Source organism: Anser anser, assembly GCF_964211835.1.
Source record: "Anser anser genome assembly, chromosome: 3".
Taxonomy (NCBI): domain Eukaryota; kingdom Metazoa; phylum Chordata; class Aves; order Anseriformes; family Anatidae; genus Anser; species Anser anser.
The window spans coordinates 96,198,918-96,217,116 of NC_139722.1; the positions used below are offsets into that span (position 1 = coordinate 96,198,918).

The following is an 18,199-nucleotide window of genomic DNA, read 5'->3' on the forward strand; positions in this document are numbered from 1 at the left end:
TCCTGAAGCACATCAATATCGAAGCTTTCAAACTAATGACTTTTTATGTATTTATTTTCATTGATGAGCTTGGGGAATCTTGTGAGCTGCCGCTAATTATGTTGAATCAACTTGCAAGAGCAGTACCAGAGAAGATTATTTCAGCACACTTTTAGATAAAAATACAAATTAAAAGTAAGTTTTTACTTATTGTCCTCTGTTGAAGATTTATTTCTTTTTCCGAATGTGAGTAAACATTACTAATTGAAGCTGCATTGTATTCCCTTCCTCGTTGTAAGACGAATTGTGTAATAAATACATCTCCATATACTATGAACACTTACAATTAAATCAATAGTAACCAACAGAAAATTAATATAGTCACTGTCTTGGAGAAAATGGAAAAGCGGAAACAACACAGGAAGGATCAAGATCTAATACAAATGACTAAACACAAATTTCCATTCTTCTCTGATTCTACATCAAAAATTAAGCAAGCATTAAAATGCAGGAAAATATTTTAGATTAGCCAGAGATATTAAATGACATTTTCATGTCAAAGAAATAATATAATGAAATTTTGAGGTAGAGATCAAATGTTTTTAAGGGTGTTTTAATTAGTCTTCTAAATACTGGTTGAGTAAGAAATTAGCTAGGACGAGAAGTGTCCTTCTGGAAAACAGCTTGGTTTAGAGATGTGCTCCTTCTGGAAGACTATGTCAATGACCTAATTAGATGAAGCAGAATAAAAGAACTAAGCTGTTGACCTAACATATACTTCGCGATGTGGTGAAACTAAACAGAATTAGGAGGTACCAAGAACTTACCACGTAATGAGTTGTAGACCAAATTAACAGACAAAGTAAATGAAAATGAAAAAAAAAAAGGGGGGGGGGGGGGTGCTGAGAGCTGGGATATCCAGATCTACAGCTCTTGGCATCTGTCCAGACTGGAACCTAAAATTCCTCCTAAACTTGAGTCTGGTCAGGACTCGTTTTCAACTCCTTGACAAAATAAACAAACAAAAAACATATACACAATAGGAAAGTGTCTATTTCCTAATACCATGGAATATTATGGAGTTCTCACAAGGTAATTAAGTATTCTGTGTATATTAGGAATGACAGAGAGAGATGATTGGAGAAGACTGTGCATTTATATTAGTGTTCAAGTTCAAATTAGGATTGGAATTTCAAAGTGAGCATCTCCAGCATCTACACTACTGCACCCTGTCCAACATCAAAATTATCCTGGAGCACACAAACTGGATTTCTGTTAAACACTAATTTCACATACTACTAGATATGTAGTCCACAGGACCAGACTGGAAGTAGCCTCAAAATAAAACTGCTCAAAATGCGCACAGTACTGTAGATGCTGGTTTGTGAGCACCAAACATTTTATTCTACAAATAGATTTCCACTGGACTGTACTATTTGCTAATGTAAACAGATCTATAAATGGCTGTTGCAGCTTCTTGGATCCTGTTCTTTGAAGCCAGTAGACACAGAAGAACTGTTGTCAATACATATGACAGGATAAAAATTGGTTATTGAAGTTTTAACTTATTTGAATGGAGTGGAAAAGGGTGTTAGAATTCTCATTGCCAGAGTATAACTGACAGTGTGTTACCCAAAAAACAACTCAAAACCAGAACACATCAGTTTGATGCCTCCAGCTTCTAACAGTTGCTTTTGCTACTTCAAGCAAGAGCCCTTGTCCAAATTATGCTTCAGCAGCAGCACTGTTGTACTTTCAAGATTTTTAAATCCACAAAATCAAGTAAGACTCATCAGAGAGCTTGAGGTTAAGGATCTTTCCTGACAAGTACTCTTAGACTTTGCAAAAGCTCTGTAGATTTTTCTGACCCTGCTGCCTCTGATTTCTGGAAAGGACATGCATATTTTTTTTATCTTTATATCCAGCAGATTATTGCATGCTAGTATTTAACGACCAAAGAGACAGGACCAGGGACTGACCAAGCATATAAACATAGGATAAAAGGCCTTTTACTCCTGATACAGTACTCAAATCCTGTCAGAATAAGCGGTCAAAGCCGAATCTAAGTGTTCTTGCAAATGTGCAACACAAATAGAAAAAGAACCACCTCTTAAAGAACAAAGTGTGCTTGGGTGGCTGAAAAAGCTGATGCCTGTAAATTCAAAAGCAACTCTTTCTTCAATCAAAGTAGACTGAAAAAAAATGAGAAGAAATGCTCAATGCCCCTGATTTAACATTCAAAAGGGCTTTTAAAATGTCATATACACGTTGCATATACCCACTTAAACAAAATTACATATAGGAAAACATTTGAGGAAATTTCTTAATACCGGAATTTTAAATTTGCAAAAATCAAACAACTTCTAAGTAATAGAAATAACATTCTTATTGGAAACCCAGCAGGCACAGCCAATGCCCAGATAATTGCAGTCAGTATACAGCAGAGATCTGAGTCTGTAAGCACAGTTTATCAAATCATAATATTAACTCTGTTACTCAAGTAGCTTTTACTGGTACAGTATAATAAAAGCTTTTGCCTACAAGTATAAAACATACTGAATTAAAACCTGCCACAATTGTCATAGGAGAATTGTTGCTCTAAAAATCAGTGAAAGTCTGTCAGGGAACTACTTAGTGCAACAAAAATCTGCTCTTGCAGCCTGTGAAAGTAAGTATATAGGAGCCTGGAAAGAGTTTGTCTGTTGAAAAGTAGCAAAGATGAGTGGAGGTTTGTGGAAGACCATCAATAAAGTGACAATCTCTAATAAGGTGTTGGTCAGCATTAGTGATTGACCTATCACAGGATCTTGGTATGGCCAGGACCCGTTCTAACCATAACAGGAACCCTGTGAACAGAAATTTATCAACTTTTAAATAAATGTAGTCTTCATCAGGACGTGCACAGCACTGCACAGGATGTCTTAGATAAGGGGAAGAAGAGTTGTTTTTTCAAGAAAAATTCAATCATTTATTCTCTATCACTTCCCAGTAGACTGCTCTGTGGTACCAACGTTCTCTTCTGGAAAGATTTTCAGCTTCACAGTATACTTCTTAAACTCCCCAGTGTAGTTGCAGTAAGGGAGATTGAAGGATGTGAAGGCAATAAATGAACTCTTCAAAGATGCACATCATCAGTTTTATAACTCTTCATCTTTGCACACAGTATTTTGATGGCATTCTGTATTGTCTGCCCATACACACGCAGATATTGCTGGTATTAGAAGTAGTTCTATTTTCTGTGTTATGTTCTATGGAGCACCCACCAGGCATTGTAATCTTCTGAAAAGATGCATGATCACACTTACACCCCTTTGGCTTGCTTGAAAATTCAAAAGAGGCAGGCAACTTTTACTATATAAAAAGGACACAGCGCTACTAAGTGAGGGAGAAAGAAACATAGCTGGATTAACATTTACCAAGATCTACCATCTACCAGATCTACCATTGACCAACAGAAGCCAGAAGATGTAATCTTTTTGGATTTCAACATAGCTTTCAATACTGTTTCTCACAGTATCCTTCTGGACAAAATTTCCAGCGTACAGTTAGACAAGTACACAACACAATGGATGAACAACTGCCTGATGGGTCAGGTTTATAGGAAATGGGATTGCATCAGGCCAGCAGCCAGGCACTGGTGGGGTTTCCCAGGGCTCTGTTTTGGGGCCAGTTCTCTTCAGTGTTTTTATAAATGATCTAGACACAGGACTTGAATGCATACTAAGTAAGTTTGCAGAAAACACTAAATTAGGAACAGCTGTTGAATCTGTCAAGGGTAGAGGGGCCTTGTAGAGCGATCTTAACAGACTAAAGGGCTAGGCAATCACCAATTACATGAAATTTTAGAGTAAGTGCCAGATTCTGCACCAGGGAAAGGCTAACCCTAGATTTACGTACAAGTTGGGGGACAAGAGAGTGGAGAACAGCCCCAAAGAAAGGAATCTAGGGATTCTGATTGACGTCAAGTTGAATGGGAGTTAACAGTGTGCCCCGGCAGCCAGGAGGACTAACCGTACCCTGGGGTGCATCAAGCACAGCACTGCTAACCAGTCCAGAGAAGGGATTGTCCAGCTCTGCTCTGTGCTGGTCCAGCCTCCCCTCAAGCACTAAGTGCAGTTTGGGGCCCAACAATACAAGAAGGACATAAAACTATCAGAGTGTCAAAAAGAGAACTAAGATGGTGAATGGCCTAGAGGGAAAGAAGTATGAGGAGTGGCTGAGGTCCCTTAGTTCGTTCAGCCCAGGGCAGAGCAGGCTGAGGGGAGGCCTCATGGCGGCCTGCAGCTCCCTCACGAGGGGAGCGGAGGGGCAGGCGCTGAGCTCTGCTCTCTGGGGACAGCGACAGGACCCGAGGGAACGGCATGGAGCTGGGGCAGGGGAGGGTCAGGCTGGGGGTTAGGGAAAGGTTCTGCACCCAGAGGGCACTCGGGCACTGGGACAGGCTTCACTGAAGCAAGTCTGCCGGAGGTTCAAGAAGCATTTGGGCAATACTCTCAGACATAGAACCACCCAAAAATCAGGACTTTTGTGGACCTAGGAGTTGGTCTCCATGATCCTTGTGGGCCCCTTCCAACTCAGAATAGCCTATGAGTCAATCAAAACTGGAAGAGTAAGACAATCAGTCAGCAACCCATTTCATTGTACATGTAAGCTGGAAAATATAAAGCAATTTCTCCCTCCTTCCCCCCCAGCTGCTTCTTGAAATGTTTTTTTCAAATGGGAGAAGGAATAAAGAACAAAAATTGGAAACAACATGAATAGAATATTTGCCTAATAAGATTTGAGACTATGCTCTGCAACCAGGTTAGAGGGAAAAAAAAAAGATGGAATGACTCAGGGTAACATCCCTCCATTAACCTTAATTAACGGTTTGCTGCCAGCACCTTTTTTTTTTTTTTTTTTTTTAAGGTAGAACAGTAACTTTGTGCTATATTTTTAACTATGAATTAGAGGATGAGAAAAACATGCTTTATTTTACGAGCATAGAGTTGTTCTTCATTAAAAACATTAAAACTTTCTAAATTCTGTAAAGTGGAGAAATTATTTTAAAAGGTATTTATGAATTCCAAGGGCTTTGATGTTCCCCAAATAAGTATGCATAACCACATGTTAATTTATAAAATTGAACTGACCAGATTTTCTTTTTACTAATGAAATGCATCACTTCACAGCTTTAATTTCAATGTTCATTTGAAATAACTGCACTGCATATTAGTCAACTTATACGCAAATCTGGCAAGTTCTACATCCATTTCATTTGTTTACATCATCTTCATTTCTACTTTATATTACATTATGAAATTCCAAACACTATAGCACAAGACTGAAATATTACCACTGAAATGTTATTTTGTTCACCCTGATGGGAAAACAGAATGATATCTACATTTAAAATATCAAGTTCTACTGTAGCTTGAAATACAGGCAGTCTAGTATAACTCTTTTTCTCTCTCTTCTGTACTGGTAAACTCAATAAATATGCAGAAGGTTATGGTCTGATTCTCTCTTTTAGCTAACCGTGGGAAACAGAAGGGCTCACAAAATGGTAAACAAATTGAGTAACACGATATAGGGGAATAAATAGTCAGTAGAAAAAGGAAAAGGAATTTTTTTTTTTATTAGAGGATTTTAATCTTACCGTGCTACAACTAAAAACTGGTCAATCTGACGGTCAGTAAGGGGGCTATCTGGATCCCATACTTTTACTTCCAGCTTTGCCTGTTCTCTGTCATCTAATTCTCCTGTCAAAAGGTAGATGGGACAAAACACTTATTACTCACAATGTTTTTCTCTGTGTACTTCTTATGCTATGTTTAAAAGTGACATTGTACATTTATATATACACACACACACGCTCAAAAAGTACTTAATAATCAGCAGTTATCCATTTATATTTCATACTGCAGTGTCAGTAAAATAAGTATCTTCCCTTAACATCAGCATTTGAATTTGTTTTAAGGACACAGTCTTAGGAGTAGTATCGAAGAACTTTAATAAAATGTGATTATAAACTTGAAACCAAAATGTAAATAACCAGTGGGGTTTTTAAATTGCTTCTCAACTATATCAAAGTTAACTTCACTGAAGCCACATTAAAATTAATTTTACACTTAACCAGCTTTAGCAATTAAAAATCCTATCCAATTTGTATTCTGAATACACCCCCAAAACAGAAATTGTTATGAAACAATGCTACCTACTATATTTATTTCTTTTTCACCTCTTGCTCTCAACCACTACATTATCTGTATTGTTAACACCAATCATACTATTAAAATTGATGTTTGTTGACTAGTTATACCCACTCACGAAGTGATATATAACGCTACAGCACAAGAAAGTTACTATATACAACATAATCATTTCCCAAGTCCATTTGAATGAACAGAACAATCTGTGTATGTGCATGTGACTGAAACAACAGTGTTTTCAGAAATTTAACTTGCACTGTATTTGTTATTAAAATTATGTTATTTCTTGGGAGAACAGTAAAGTGTAAAGACATGACAATGATTCACATTTATATGGAAACCTAAATCTCAGCTTGGCTACTCCATCAGTAACTTCTACTGCAAAATGAGAAACAAAAAACAGAGGCTCATTAGGTAGACAACACACAGTCTACTAGTATAGGAATATTTATCTATAGGACACGACCAACACCAACATAGTAAGGTACAAAAACAAATGGCAAGTGCAGAATTAAAGTCATCATCCACCTTTGATATTTTAGATTATAAGCATTTTCTTCCTTCACTGAAGATGTGAAGAACTTAAATGTTCAATTGGCCCCTAGAGCTTTTCTGAATTTTGTGAGCTACTGCAAGAATAAAAACCTGTCCTCAAATAGAGCCATGCCATGTACTTTGAAAAGCTAAGCAGTGCAGGTATCTCTCTAAGTACACAGAAAATCACTTCAGTCTCTGTTTTTTCTTAGGACTTAATGAAAACAGCCAGTCTAAATATGCATAGTACCACTAAGACATGAAAAAGCCTGTACACTTAGGAGTCTGGAAGCAGACTGCAAACCAAGCTCCTGTTCTTCTGAAATCTGATTGTACGTGGCAAGTTTCTTTAGTACATTCATTTTGAAAGGAAAGTGTGGTATATATTCATTCCTACCAAAAGCATAAGATAGAACTGCACCATGCTGTCTGGCTAATGGTTCAGGAATATTCTCAGAAAAACAAAGTAAACGACTTTCTTCTGATACACAGGCAACAAAGACTCATCTGCCTAATGGGACTTATGCTTCTGTTTAAGCTAATTCACATCCAGTACTGGAGACAAACTTAATTTCTAGCACTTGTGGGTAGGATTTTATGTCTATAAACTTATTCAATGGACTACACACTTGTCAATACATTCATTTTTTCCATCTGTGACAGACACATTGTGGGTGATGTTCTATATTTTATAAATAACCTCAGAGCACTTCATTTCAATCTGTTAATATATAGTTTTTAAGTATCTTTCATGTTACTTAACTGTTTCAGGACATCATATCCTGGAGATCTTAACTGTAGAAGTATGAGAAAAGCCAGGACTTGGACACGTCATGGTTCGCACAAAGAAAAACATCATACAAACATAACACAGATATTGAACCAAAAGATGTCACTCTCCTGAATCAGATTTTCAAAAAGATTTTTAAAATTGAACTACTACAACTTACTTCAAGTACATGTAATTAAATAATCATTACTACAAAATCTTTTTAACTGTTGATAAAGGCAAATCTGAAGTATTGCCAAACAAGAGTTTGTAATGGTAGCAATAAATATACTCAAATAAGATAAAGCAACAGAATCTACACCAAAAGAATCTATATACGAAATAAAGAATGCAATTGTTGCTATGATATTTAATATTGCAAATACGTTAGACATGTGAGTTTCCAGAATATATGCAGTCTCTGCCAAAACGCAGTTAAAATGTATGCCTCATTCTTGATTTTCTACCTAAATGGCCGGTATTGTCACATAAACATGAAGAGAAGGAACCTAAGCAGTTCAAATCATGGGGGCAGTCAAGCAGTGCAGTAGAAGTCCTTGAATAAAACCCTCAAGAACAGAAATATGATGCAATTCCTTGGTATGTCCTGAACGTTCGTATAAAATGATCGTGTAAGATAAACAAGTCTTCTTTCCAGAGGTGATCTTCCAAAATTTTAATAATTTAAAGAAAAAAGTTTTCCTTGAGCTGTCTTTAACTATGTCTGTACCATACACTATGGGATTTTTTAATGTGGCAGACCCCTTTAAAGCTAAAACTTCATTTCTATCAACAACTCTACATTTATCATTTACATCGTTGAATTTGACGCATAGTTATAAGATATTCAAACTGAACAGGTATCAAAGTCGCCACAGTATTCATTCCTTATATTGTGAACAGTTGCAGATTACAGGACACAAATGGAATGAATGGGGGAGTTCTACTTTTAACATTTTCAGTGTTGCATCTAAGAAGGCTCTTGGGTTCTGTTTTGTAAGTGTTACCTTCCCTCACCACCACCAACACACCAATTATCTCCTTTGGCTTCTGAAAAGTGCTAGGCTAATTTTTTGAATGCCTGGTATGTCATATCAGTGTATCCAATTTATTTTGAGTACTATTTAAAATTTTATTATAGCCAATCTAATCCCAAAGAGTAATTTGACTGGAAAACATTAGTAAATGGCCAGAAATATGTCAATTTTTCTCCTCATCAATCATTTGCTATCCTTCTTCTCATGTTTTTTTCTTTTTAAAAAGCAAAACGTTAAGTTTTTCTTTAACAAAATTCAAGTTCTGCATTTCAGTTTGTCATTTTAATCAAAAGAAAACATGATCTCTCCCCACCCCAGCAAAAACAATTCTAAGTAAAGTTTTACAAAACAAAACAAATGAAACTTAAGCTATTAACCAAATGCCGTTAAGTTGAACTACAGGAAATTAAAGATCTACTTAATCCTTTAGACTTTGCTTGCTGCAGACAAATAGCCCCAAGGTAACTTGTACATTAGATTCAGTGGGTCTCTGTGTTGTTCTCAGAACATATCCAATGAAAACATGTTCTGTGAACATCTCCTCACAACACAATTCTTAGTTTTACAGATTACAAAGCCACAATACCGTATCCTTTTAAAAAACAAAATGGTTAAGAAATTGAGATATAAAATCTACAAAATTAAGTGTGAGGTAGGTGTATGTGTTTGTTTTCTAAATGACTTTCAGGGAAACAATGCCAATTCCACTTCTACTGACTCACAATTGTTGATGTAACTGACTGAAAAATAGCCAGGAGAACATTTTCTTTTCTGGTAACACTTATCAGACACGATTTTTTCTTCTTGTATTTTGTATAATTTGCACTATTTTTCAATTTTCTTCTTTTCACAAAGTAATTTAGCATTCACTTCGATCCAAACACCTAAACTAAACACCGGCAGTGCTCAGCTTTCTTTTATGATATGCAAAACAGAAGTACCACCTGCTTGATCCTTACTCACACGGGGCAGAAAATCTGTAATCATGACTTTTTGGTCATAGTAAGAAGGCAGGTGTAGCCATGGACCAATTGCCACCAGACCAATAGTTTGTGCTGCAGAGTTTCCCCTGCTATGGAAATTCATCCAGCACTTCATAGAATCTCTTGAAATTAGCCATGAGGTTTGATTCATGCGTTAATTACCCATACTCACTAGACACCAAACACACAAACATGAAGGCCTCATAAATGTATCGGTATGTGCCAAGCATTAAGAATATAAGAATTAAGATATCTTAGCAGCCTTCAAGTAACTACAGGAGGCCTACACTGGGAAGCTGGGCAAGGTCTCTTTCTCATGAAGCACAGTGCGGCTGGAACTAGATGATCTTTAAGGTCCTTTCCAACCTAAACCATTCTATGACTCCATTAACTGATCTCACCGGACTCTTACCCTTTGTGCTTCAGCTTTACACCTGTGAAACAGGAACAGTATTTCTTCACTACATTGCAAGGATGTGAAACAGAGATTCCTTTCAGTTATAATTGAAATACAGGATCAGATTTAGGAGTTTTTACCAGATTTTGGCCAAAACTATTGGGCAGTATACTAACTGCAGGTAATCCTAAATATCTTTTCGAACACAGATTCATGTTCTATTTAACATCACAAAAATGGACAACCAACCACTGAAAATGAGACTTGGATTTGTGAACCACCTTCTCGTGCTGACATTTAGACTGCTGACAAACTTTTTCTGTAACTTACTGGAGAGAAAAAAAGCACCACATTTTATTTTCTTGTACTGTTTAGCTACGAACAGAGATCCAGACATTAAAAGTGCCTGTCTAAAGAAAATCTAAACTTTCTCCTCTAATCACAAGTTCTTTAGTTCCCCTCTAGAACAGCCAACATATGTGTACTATATATAATGAAATATACATTTATACACAGAGGTTAATTATCACAAAACATCACACAGCTTTTTGCAAGCAACTGATGATGGAGGAGAGGGGAGAGCACCATGTACAGCTTAACTGGGAAAGGTTACAAAATGCTGAAGTAATTGCCACTGGGAGAAGGAGTTCTAACATGAAGGATTGGAAGAAATATCTTTCAGGTGAACATAAAAACTTAATGAGTTTAACTAATGGCACTTAATGAGTTCAACTCTGCACACACTGAATTCATCGTAGACAGCTAGCTGGCTGATGATCTTAAGTACTCGAAATCACAACGCTTTTCACTATAAAAGCTCTGCAGCCAATTCTTATTACTCGTTTTTGACTTTTTTTCCCCCCCACATGATTTGTGATTCTTATCATTACTGGTTAATCAACAATCATCCAGAAAAAAATTCAAAAATTTATGTTCAACTCTGAAAAAAAAAAAAATATGTGCAAATAGTTACTTTAATAAGAGAAGCATGAGAAAGCTTAGATTATTTTAAAAGTGTAGAAAAATTACCTGTTTACTGTTCAACTGCAGAAGAATTTCCCCACACCCATCCCTGCTTAACTTGCCTGACAGAAGGATATCCAAGATTTCAGCTAGTCATTCAGATGAGTTCTATATTTATAGAAATGTTCTGGTAAAACTCAATATATGAGCATAATGCATGTATAAAGACTAGAAGTGAAAAAACAGTCTTTATAAAGACAGTATGTACAGAGACTACAAATCAAAGTTATCAGGTGATAGAAGACCATTATTGGCCTACAACAGGCAATTTAAACTGCTGCTGAGCATTTTCTAAGCCAATAAAACACATACACTTCAATTGCCTCCTACCCTCTAGAGCTCTAGTCTATAAAAAATTCAGCCATTCTTCACTTGAGAAATCCTTTCCAAATTAAACTTCCTCCAACACCAAAGACTTTAGCACTCTCCCTGTGCTTGGTCTTGCACTGCTTATAAATCAGAAACTGATGATCAAAAGGCAAGGTCTCACAAAGCACTCAAAAGAACTTTAATTCATCGAGTTTAAAAATCCCAGAATTAAACAGAAATAATTACTATTGAGCTCAAAACAAACTAAACTATAAGCAGTCGGTATGACCAGCTTCTCCATAATGCAGCACCAAGAATGGCTGGAATGACTGTCCAGGGCTAGAAGAAAGGAACAAATAATGTTGACACTTTCTCAAAACCCTGCAGAACAGTATGCAAAAAAGGAACTTCCACAGATGTAGGAAAACAGAGACATAATGTCCTAAAACCAGATCATTCCTCACTTTGTAATCCTTATGTTCAAGACACTTTTAGGTAGAAACCCTACTGCTACAGGAAGGAAATATTAAAAATAGTCAGTCCTTTCATTTTAGCGTTTTACGGCAGTTCTAAAGGCAATGACCTAAATTAACGTATTGCATAAAACCACAAGTCCTACCTGAGTTCAAAGGCAAGGGCAAGTATTCAAACATTGAAGAGACACCAGAAATTCACTTTTATGTTGGAACTGGCTTTTTGTACTCCTTTGATATATATGAATACATCTGAACGGTGTGACTTGCACCAAGTTTTGTCCCCTCTTACCCCCATTTTAGTTGATACTTTGGTAAGTTTAGCACTGTGAAGTAGTCCAGCACTAGTGAATACACCATTTCCAGATTGAATACAGAGAGATTGTAGCAGTTTTTCTGAATTCCTGAAATAACAATACATGAAGTCATGCAGTTTTCAGGAAAATACAGTGAAAAATGATACTGCATATAACATTTATATGTAGTATGGTACAGTTATTATTTAATGATATTTAAAATACTTGTTTTGGAAAGAGGGATACCACAACACACAGACATTGTGTTCTTCAAAGACAGCCAACCAAAAACCCACACTACTAAATTATAGTAAGATCTGTGGTCCTGCAATTTTTTTTGACATAAACAACATTAAAAATATGTGAAGCCCCTTTGACTACAGTATGCTGAAGATGAATAGTCCTGTTTGCTTGCATAAATTTAAACCAAATATATAATTCAGATAGTAACTTTTTCTTTATGATGAAATGTATTTTGAATTATTCAAGTGTAAAAGCACATTTCATCTGCATTTGACATTTGTTTTTCATCTTAAAGAGAAAATCATTCTGTAAAAGTTTGTTCTTTTAAAAAATGGTTACAGTAAAATAGCAAAGGAAACAAAAAAAAATGAACTTACAATAAGTCCATTTAGGCAAAGTTACTGAGGTAGAAAAATACAGCAAAGTCAATTAAACCCTAAGATGTTGTGTTACAGCCTGAAAGGCGATTTGCGAGTGCTCAGTGCAAGGCATTACTTGGGATAATAAGCACATACACAGCGTGCAATAAATAACTGTATCCTTTGTAAAGCCAGCTACCAGACAGAACTCATTTGGTATTTGAACAACCTCAGAAAAGGCTCTATAGCCATTATTAATAAAGACATCTTTCCAACAGCAATCATTCACAATCTTCCTCACCAACAGCACAGCACAGACCATTCATCTCGCACTGCAACCAGCAGGCCAAAGAGAGGATAGCGATTTGATCATTTCCTTCAAGTTGTGGAAAAATAAGATGTTCATAATAAACATATGAAGAATGAGAACTGATGCATATCTCCTTAAAATGACAAATACAGCAGGTAATCATAGATCTCGTTAGGAAGGTTAAAACTCTGACTTCAAGTATACACCAACCTCAAAAAAAGTTTTTTACAACTGAGGACAGGGACAGAAAAAAAAAAAAAAAAAAGAAAAACCACTACTGCAACAATCCCCGAACAACAAAAAAAAAAACATGAATAATTCCCCTCAAACTGTTGAACAGTTTTTATAAGATGCAATTACTGAGCAGCACAATTTCCAGCTCTTCTAGTTTATCATTGTCTTGTAACATGGAAGTTGAGAATGATCTGAAAATTCAACTCCAGGAATAGACAACTACCATATATAAAGAACCAACATCATAAATGTAATTGCTTGTTTGATTAAAATTATGTATGCACTTAACTAACCCATGGAGTTGTACCTAAATGCAACAAAAATTGTAAAAATTACTATGTAACCCAAAAGACAGATGCATATTTTTGTTTCAAACCTATTTGTGTTACATTAAAGGCTTCATAAAACACCATGTTTCATAGAGCAGTGTCCTAATACCTAATTGAGCTTCTGTACTATGCGGCCGCAACACTAAACTACAGATTTACATTGCATTTGCTAAGTTAGGAAAAAGTAAGTGAAGTCTTTACTGAAAACAGGCACAAAGAGGCCATTTACACGTGTTCTGTTTAATTTATAATAAAATGGATTAAAGAGCCTATAAACACACATTTAATTGCCCAGCACATAAATCACCCAGCTCACTAGAAGAGACTGCCAAAAGAGAAGGGTATTATAACCTCTTAAAATTTGACACAATCAACATTGTAAAAGAGTATTTTACTATTTGTGATGACTGTGCATTTGACAGTTAATTGTGAAAAGAAAAATACTTCACTGAGTTTAGTAACAAGGAAAAAAAATCTGCAAACCATACAAGACACAACCATATTTAAATCTGCTCAAGAAACAGTTCCTTCTGAACACGAGTTTTGACGGTAAGTCAAAAGTACAACCATGACAAACTCCATTTGAGAACAACATATATTTGAGTACACATAAATAGAAATTTTATTCTGGTTATTTATTACCCTTGTCGAGATTCATCTCATCTAACCTCTAATCTATTTTAGATGTCCATCTTCAGGTGAGATGAATCATGTCTAGGCATCATTTTTCTGCTCTGACCATAAAGGAATATTACTGAGTTAGCAGAATTGTACACTTTATGTCTGGTGTTCCATTGGTGTTCACAAGCAGCAGTTTCTGAATCTGGCTGCAGTATCCCTTGTTCCATCTTCTAACACTTACTTACTTACTTCATTAAAAATGGGAAGTCCTCATCTTCTACTTGAGCGTGTAACACTCAAAGATCTCTTTGCTTATGATCTATTTTGGATAATATTTTGAAATTGTCATTTATTTTGCTGGAAACTTAAATTTTTCCATAACTTTCATTTCACACTGAACTTTCTGGAATGGATTTTTACAAGATTTTACAGAAGGAAATACAAGTGAGGCACAAACATTTTCTTCTACTGAAGAAGACATTTTCTTCTTTCTTGCTCCTGAAGGTAGTTCCAGTATCAGAAATTAAACATTGCTTTCTGTGGTCTAAATCTCAATAAGGTATTCTTGAATATACAGGAAATCTGGTTTTAGACAACAGACTGTGGACTGCCAAATTGCTATCTATCTATACAGAATACAAGAGGTACATGAATATACAGAATACAGAATTCTATACAAAATACAAGAGCTTCTACACAAACTAGTTCCTCCGCTCCACCTAAAGAAGTACTTTTGTAAAAAGCTTTTCCCACAAAAAGTCTTATCCTCCCATGCCAACACATTGTTCAAAGAGCCTAAAGCTGCCACTGTTGTCACCTACTGTGTGCGCGCAGGAAAAGCAATTTTTTCTTTGATGATCATACACAAGGAACTGGGTTTAAACTAAATCTGGCAACTTATTCTTGCAACTACAATTTGGTTCATTCACAAAGGAAACGTTAACTATTCCAGAACCACATACTCTCCAAATTATCAACACTGAAAATTTCTTAAAGCAAAAGGTTAGATGTTTCGTATTTCTAAACTAATGAACTAATGGAAAAAATTAGAAATATTTTGTTGGCTGACTTATCATTGAATTTTATTTTTAAAAAACTGCCTGCTGTATTAATGCAGGCAGTTCTCGTATCGAGAAATTGTCAGAGAACTGATCACTTAGCACAAGCTACATACCATATTTTCTGAAAACTGATAGGACAGTAAGGCTATATTTGTTTATCCTGTCAGACATTTCTCATAACCACATCTGTCATCTGTCCGCATAGTCCTTAAACATGGCTCTCCAATTTTTAACACTTAAGTATTTGAATACTTAATATTGTAAAAATATTTCATATTGCCTGAATTAAAAAGCTATGATTTTTATCTTGTCTATAACAGAATGAAATCATTGCAACTACATAAAAATTAACAGAATTAATCCAGCACACAGACTTTTGACAAGAGAAGCATTTGCACACTTCAAACAACTCTTGCAGTTCTCAGGCTAGTATGAGAAATTTTCAAGTCCAGCTGTGTTTTTTTCAATAAATGGGAGCATTATACACCATAAAATAACAGAACAGATCCCTCCTCATGAGATCACTGCTGGGTTCTGTTATTCTAAAACCAATTTTTCATTTACTAAACGAAAATAGAATTTTAGTGTATATGGAAGCATCTAAAAGAACCAGGAAAAAAAATACACTGCATCTAAGCATCCTAAACTTTCATAATATTAAAATCTAAGCAGTATATAAATGAACATCTTATCTGTCTTTTCACTTGGAAGAGTTTTTAAACTTAAAATCCTGGACTTTCAATATTCTCAAGCATTAAAAGCCTTGAACTCTAAATTTAATAGTTTCCATCTGATCTATTAAAAACAACATGCTCTTGCAACTGAGTTGGTATAAGAAGCAAAAAAAAAAAAGAAAAAGAAAAAAGAAAACATTAGAAAATGCCTCTAAAGGAATAACTTTGTTCTCTTTCAAAAGAGAAGTTTTAGAAGTCTTGGATATATATTCTCAGAACATCATCCGAAATTTACTGCTTAAATTTCCCCAAATGCTCCCCTTCTTCCTATTTCCACAGCTACTTGAACTCCATTAATTCTAAAATGCCTTGCCTTCAAGAAATAGAATTGAGTGTAGAGCAAGCACTACTTCTAGACTCTCTCTGGATATTTTCAGATGTGCAACAGGCTCTCTGGGTTTTTATACAGATACTTTGAAGGTAGTTTATTTCAGTTATTAAAAAAAAGCTTCAAACAGAACATCATTGGTACAGGCTGCTACTTGTGCCATCTCAGAGATTTTAACTCCTCTTCCTCTGTATAACTTAGAAAGAGGTTGGTCCTCATCTCCCCATTTCCTCCTCCCTGCCAAATCCAAACTCTTTCTACTGGTTTAAATGGCTAGAGAGCACCTAATTGCATCAGATTCCTGCACCACTATGAATTCCCCAGAAGAGCGGTCTCCTTTTAAACCCAGACACAAGAGGTAAGCAGCACTGGGTTAGGACCCAGACTGCAGCTGGGAGAGGACCATTAGCATCACAAAAGTTCCAGGTAGCCTCTCACAGATACCCAGTTACAGCGATTCTGACTAAGATCACCACTCCAGGCTGACTGGAACAGGGATCTGCAATGCCACTGCTGGTGGTACTACGCTATCACTGCTAGTAGCACTTAACACTAGCAGCCAGTTCTCTAGATAAACCTTTAAACCCGATCATTCCTTGCCACACCTGCCAACCCCTCTTGATATGCCATATGCCTCTGTATGAAGACTGAAGTCTCATTTCCCACCAACCACCCATCAACCCGATCCCTTCACGCAGCCACCATCACCCTGCCCGCCCTGACATGCCCGTTTTGCCCAGTGACCTCTAGCTCCACACAGCTTGCTCCCCTCTGCTGTATTATGCAGGAGTGAAGAACTTGGCTTTCTGCATCCTCACAGCACGCATTATGAGCGCATGAGGATGAGCTGACAGAAGCTGATGCTGCAACACAGGCAATTAATTAGCAGTAAAGTGTTCTTACCAGGCACTTTCCACTGTTTAGATAAATGTTTGCTCACCGACTGTTAGGACCAGCTGCCACTACGCTGCTGCCCATTGCAACATAGGTTGGCAAGCTTTGGGTTCCCAAAGACACACTTCAAACACCCGAACAACTTAAGAGAGGTAGAGAAAATTCAGAAGCTACTTCCCTCTACAATCTACTTTCTGGCTGGTGGTTTTGTGCTAAATCTCAGGAACCACCCTATGTTCTTACAAGAGAGAAATAAAATTTTTAAAGGCTAGTGGTTGCTCTGTTACCTGCATCACACTACACACACATAAAGCTTTTTCATGTATTACAATATGGATAACCAAATTATACTGAAGATTTTTGATATGTATTAATGCTTTTAGCTTAATATTAGTGTTTGAACATGCTAATCTTTGGGTGTTCCTTGTATTTTCAGGCTGAGATTTACTAAAAGCTCAAGGTGTTGTCTCAAGGCTTAATAGAAAAATCAGCTGATATTGAGCATACTAAAATCAACAATGACTGAACACATACTAAGAAGTTACCAACTACCCAGAATCATAACTACATCGTACCTAGTAGCCGTTTGAGGTTCCTCTTGAAAAAACAAAATGGAAAAAAAAAAATACACAGGGAGGAACATAGTTCGCAGTATATAAAACAGGGATAAATAAAACCTGTTGATGGTGATAGCAATTTGTTCATATTTAGAACAGTTCATGAAAGTATACCTTTTAACCAAATAGCAAAAATAATTATATGCCCAGAATAAACTTGGAAATTTTTTATTTTTTTATTTTGTTGGAGTGGAAAAGGGGGGGAATAGTTTGTTTTTAATTTCTTTTAAAAAACAAACAAATAAAAACACTTTCCTCTAGAGTAACTATACTTAACTTACTAGTCACCTCATTGCTGATCATATACAGCTGGTAGATGTACCAAAACCCAACTACAGCAGAGAACCAGGCACCTTGTTCCTGAGGGAGCAAGACAAGGGATGCTTGATATCAGATGCTCTCTACCCAAATGAGTGCTTTGGTTCTCTGAGATAAATCTTTTTATTCTTGCTTTGTACAGAAGTTTAGAATGTTATCC

At 36.2% G+C, this 18,199-nt stretch overlaps 1 protein-coding gene across 10 annotated transcripts in view; it reads right to left on the bottom strand.

Moving 5' to 3' along the window:
• MTA3 (metastasis associated 1 family member 3) overlaps nucleotides 1–18,199 on the bottom strand; it is a 199,007-nt gene that overhangs the window by 140,018 nt on the left and 40,790 nt on the right. For all 10 annotated transcript variants that reach the window (XM_083828826.1, XM_083828830.1, XM_083828832.1 and 7 more), the window contains exon 7: nucleotides 5,618–5,720. In XM_083828826.1, coding sequence (XP_083684952.1) covers nucleotides 5,618–5,720 — 103 coding nt within the window. The remainder of the gene's footprint in view (nucleotides 1–5,617; nucleotides 5,721–18,199) is intronic.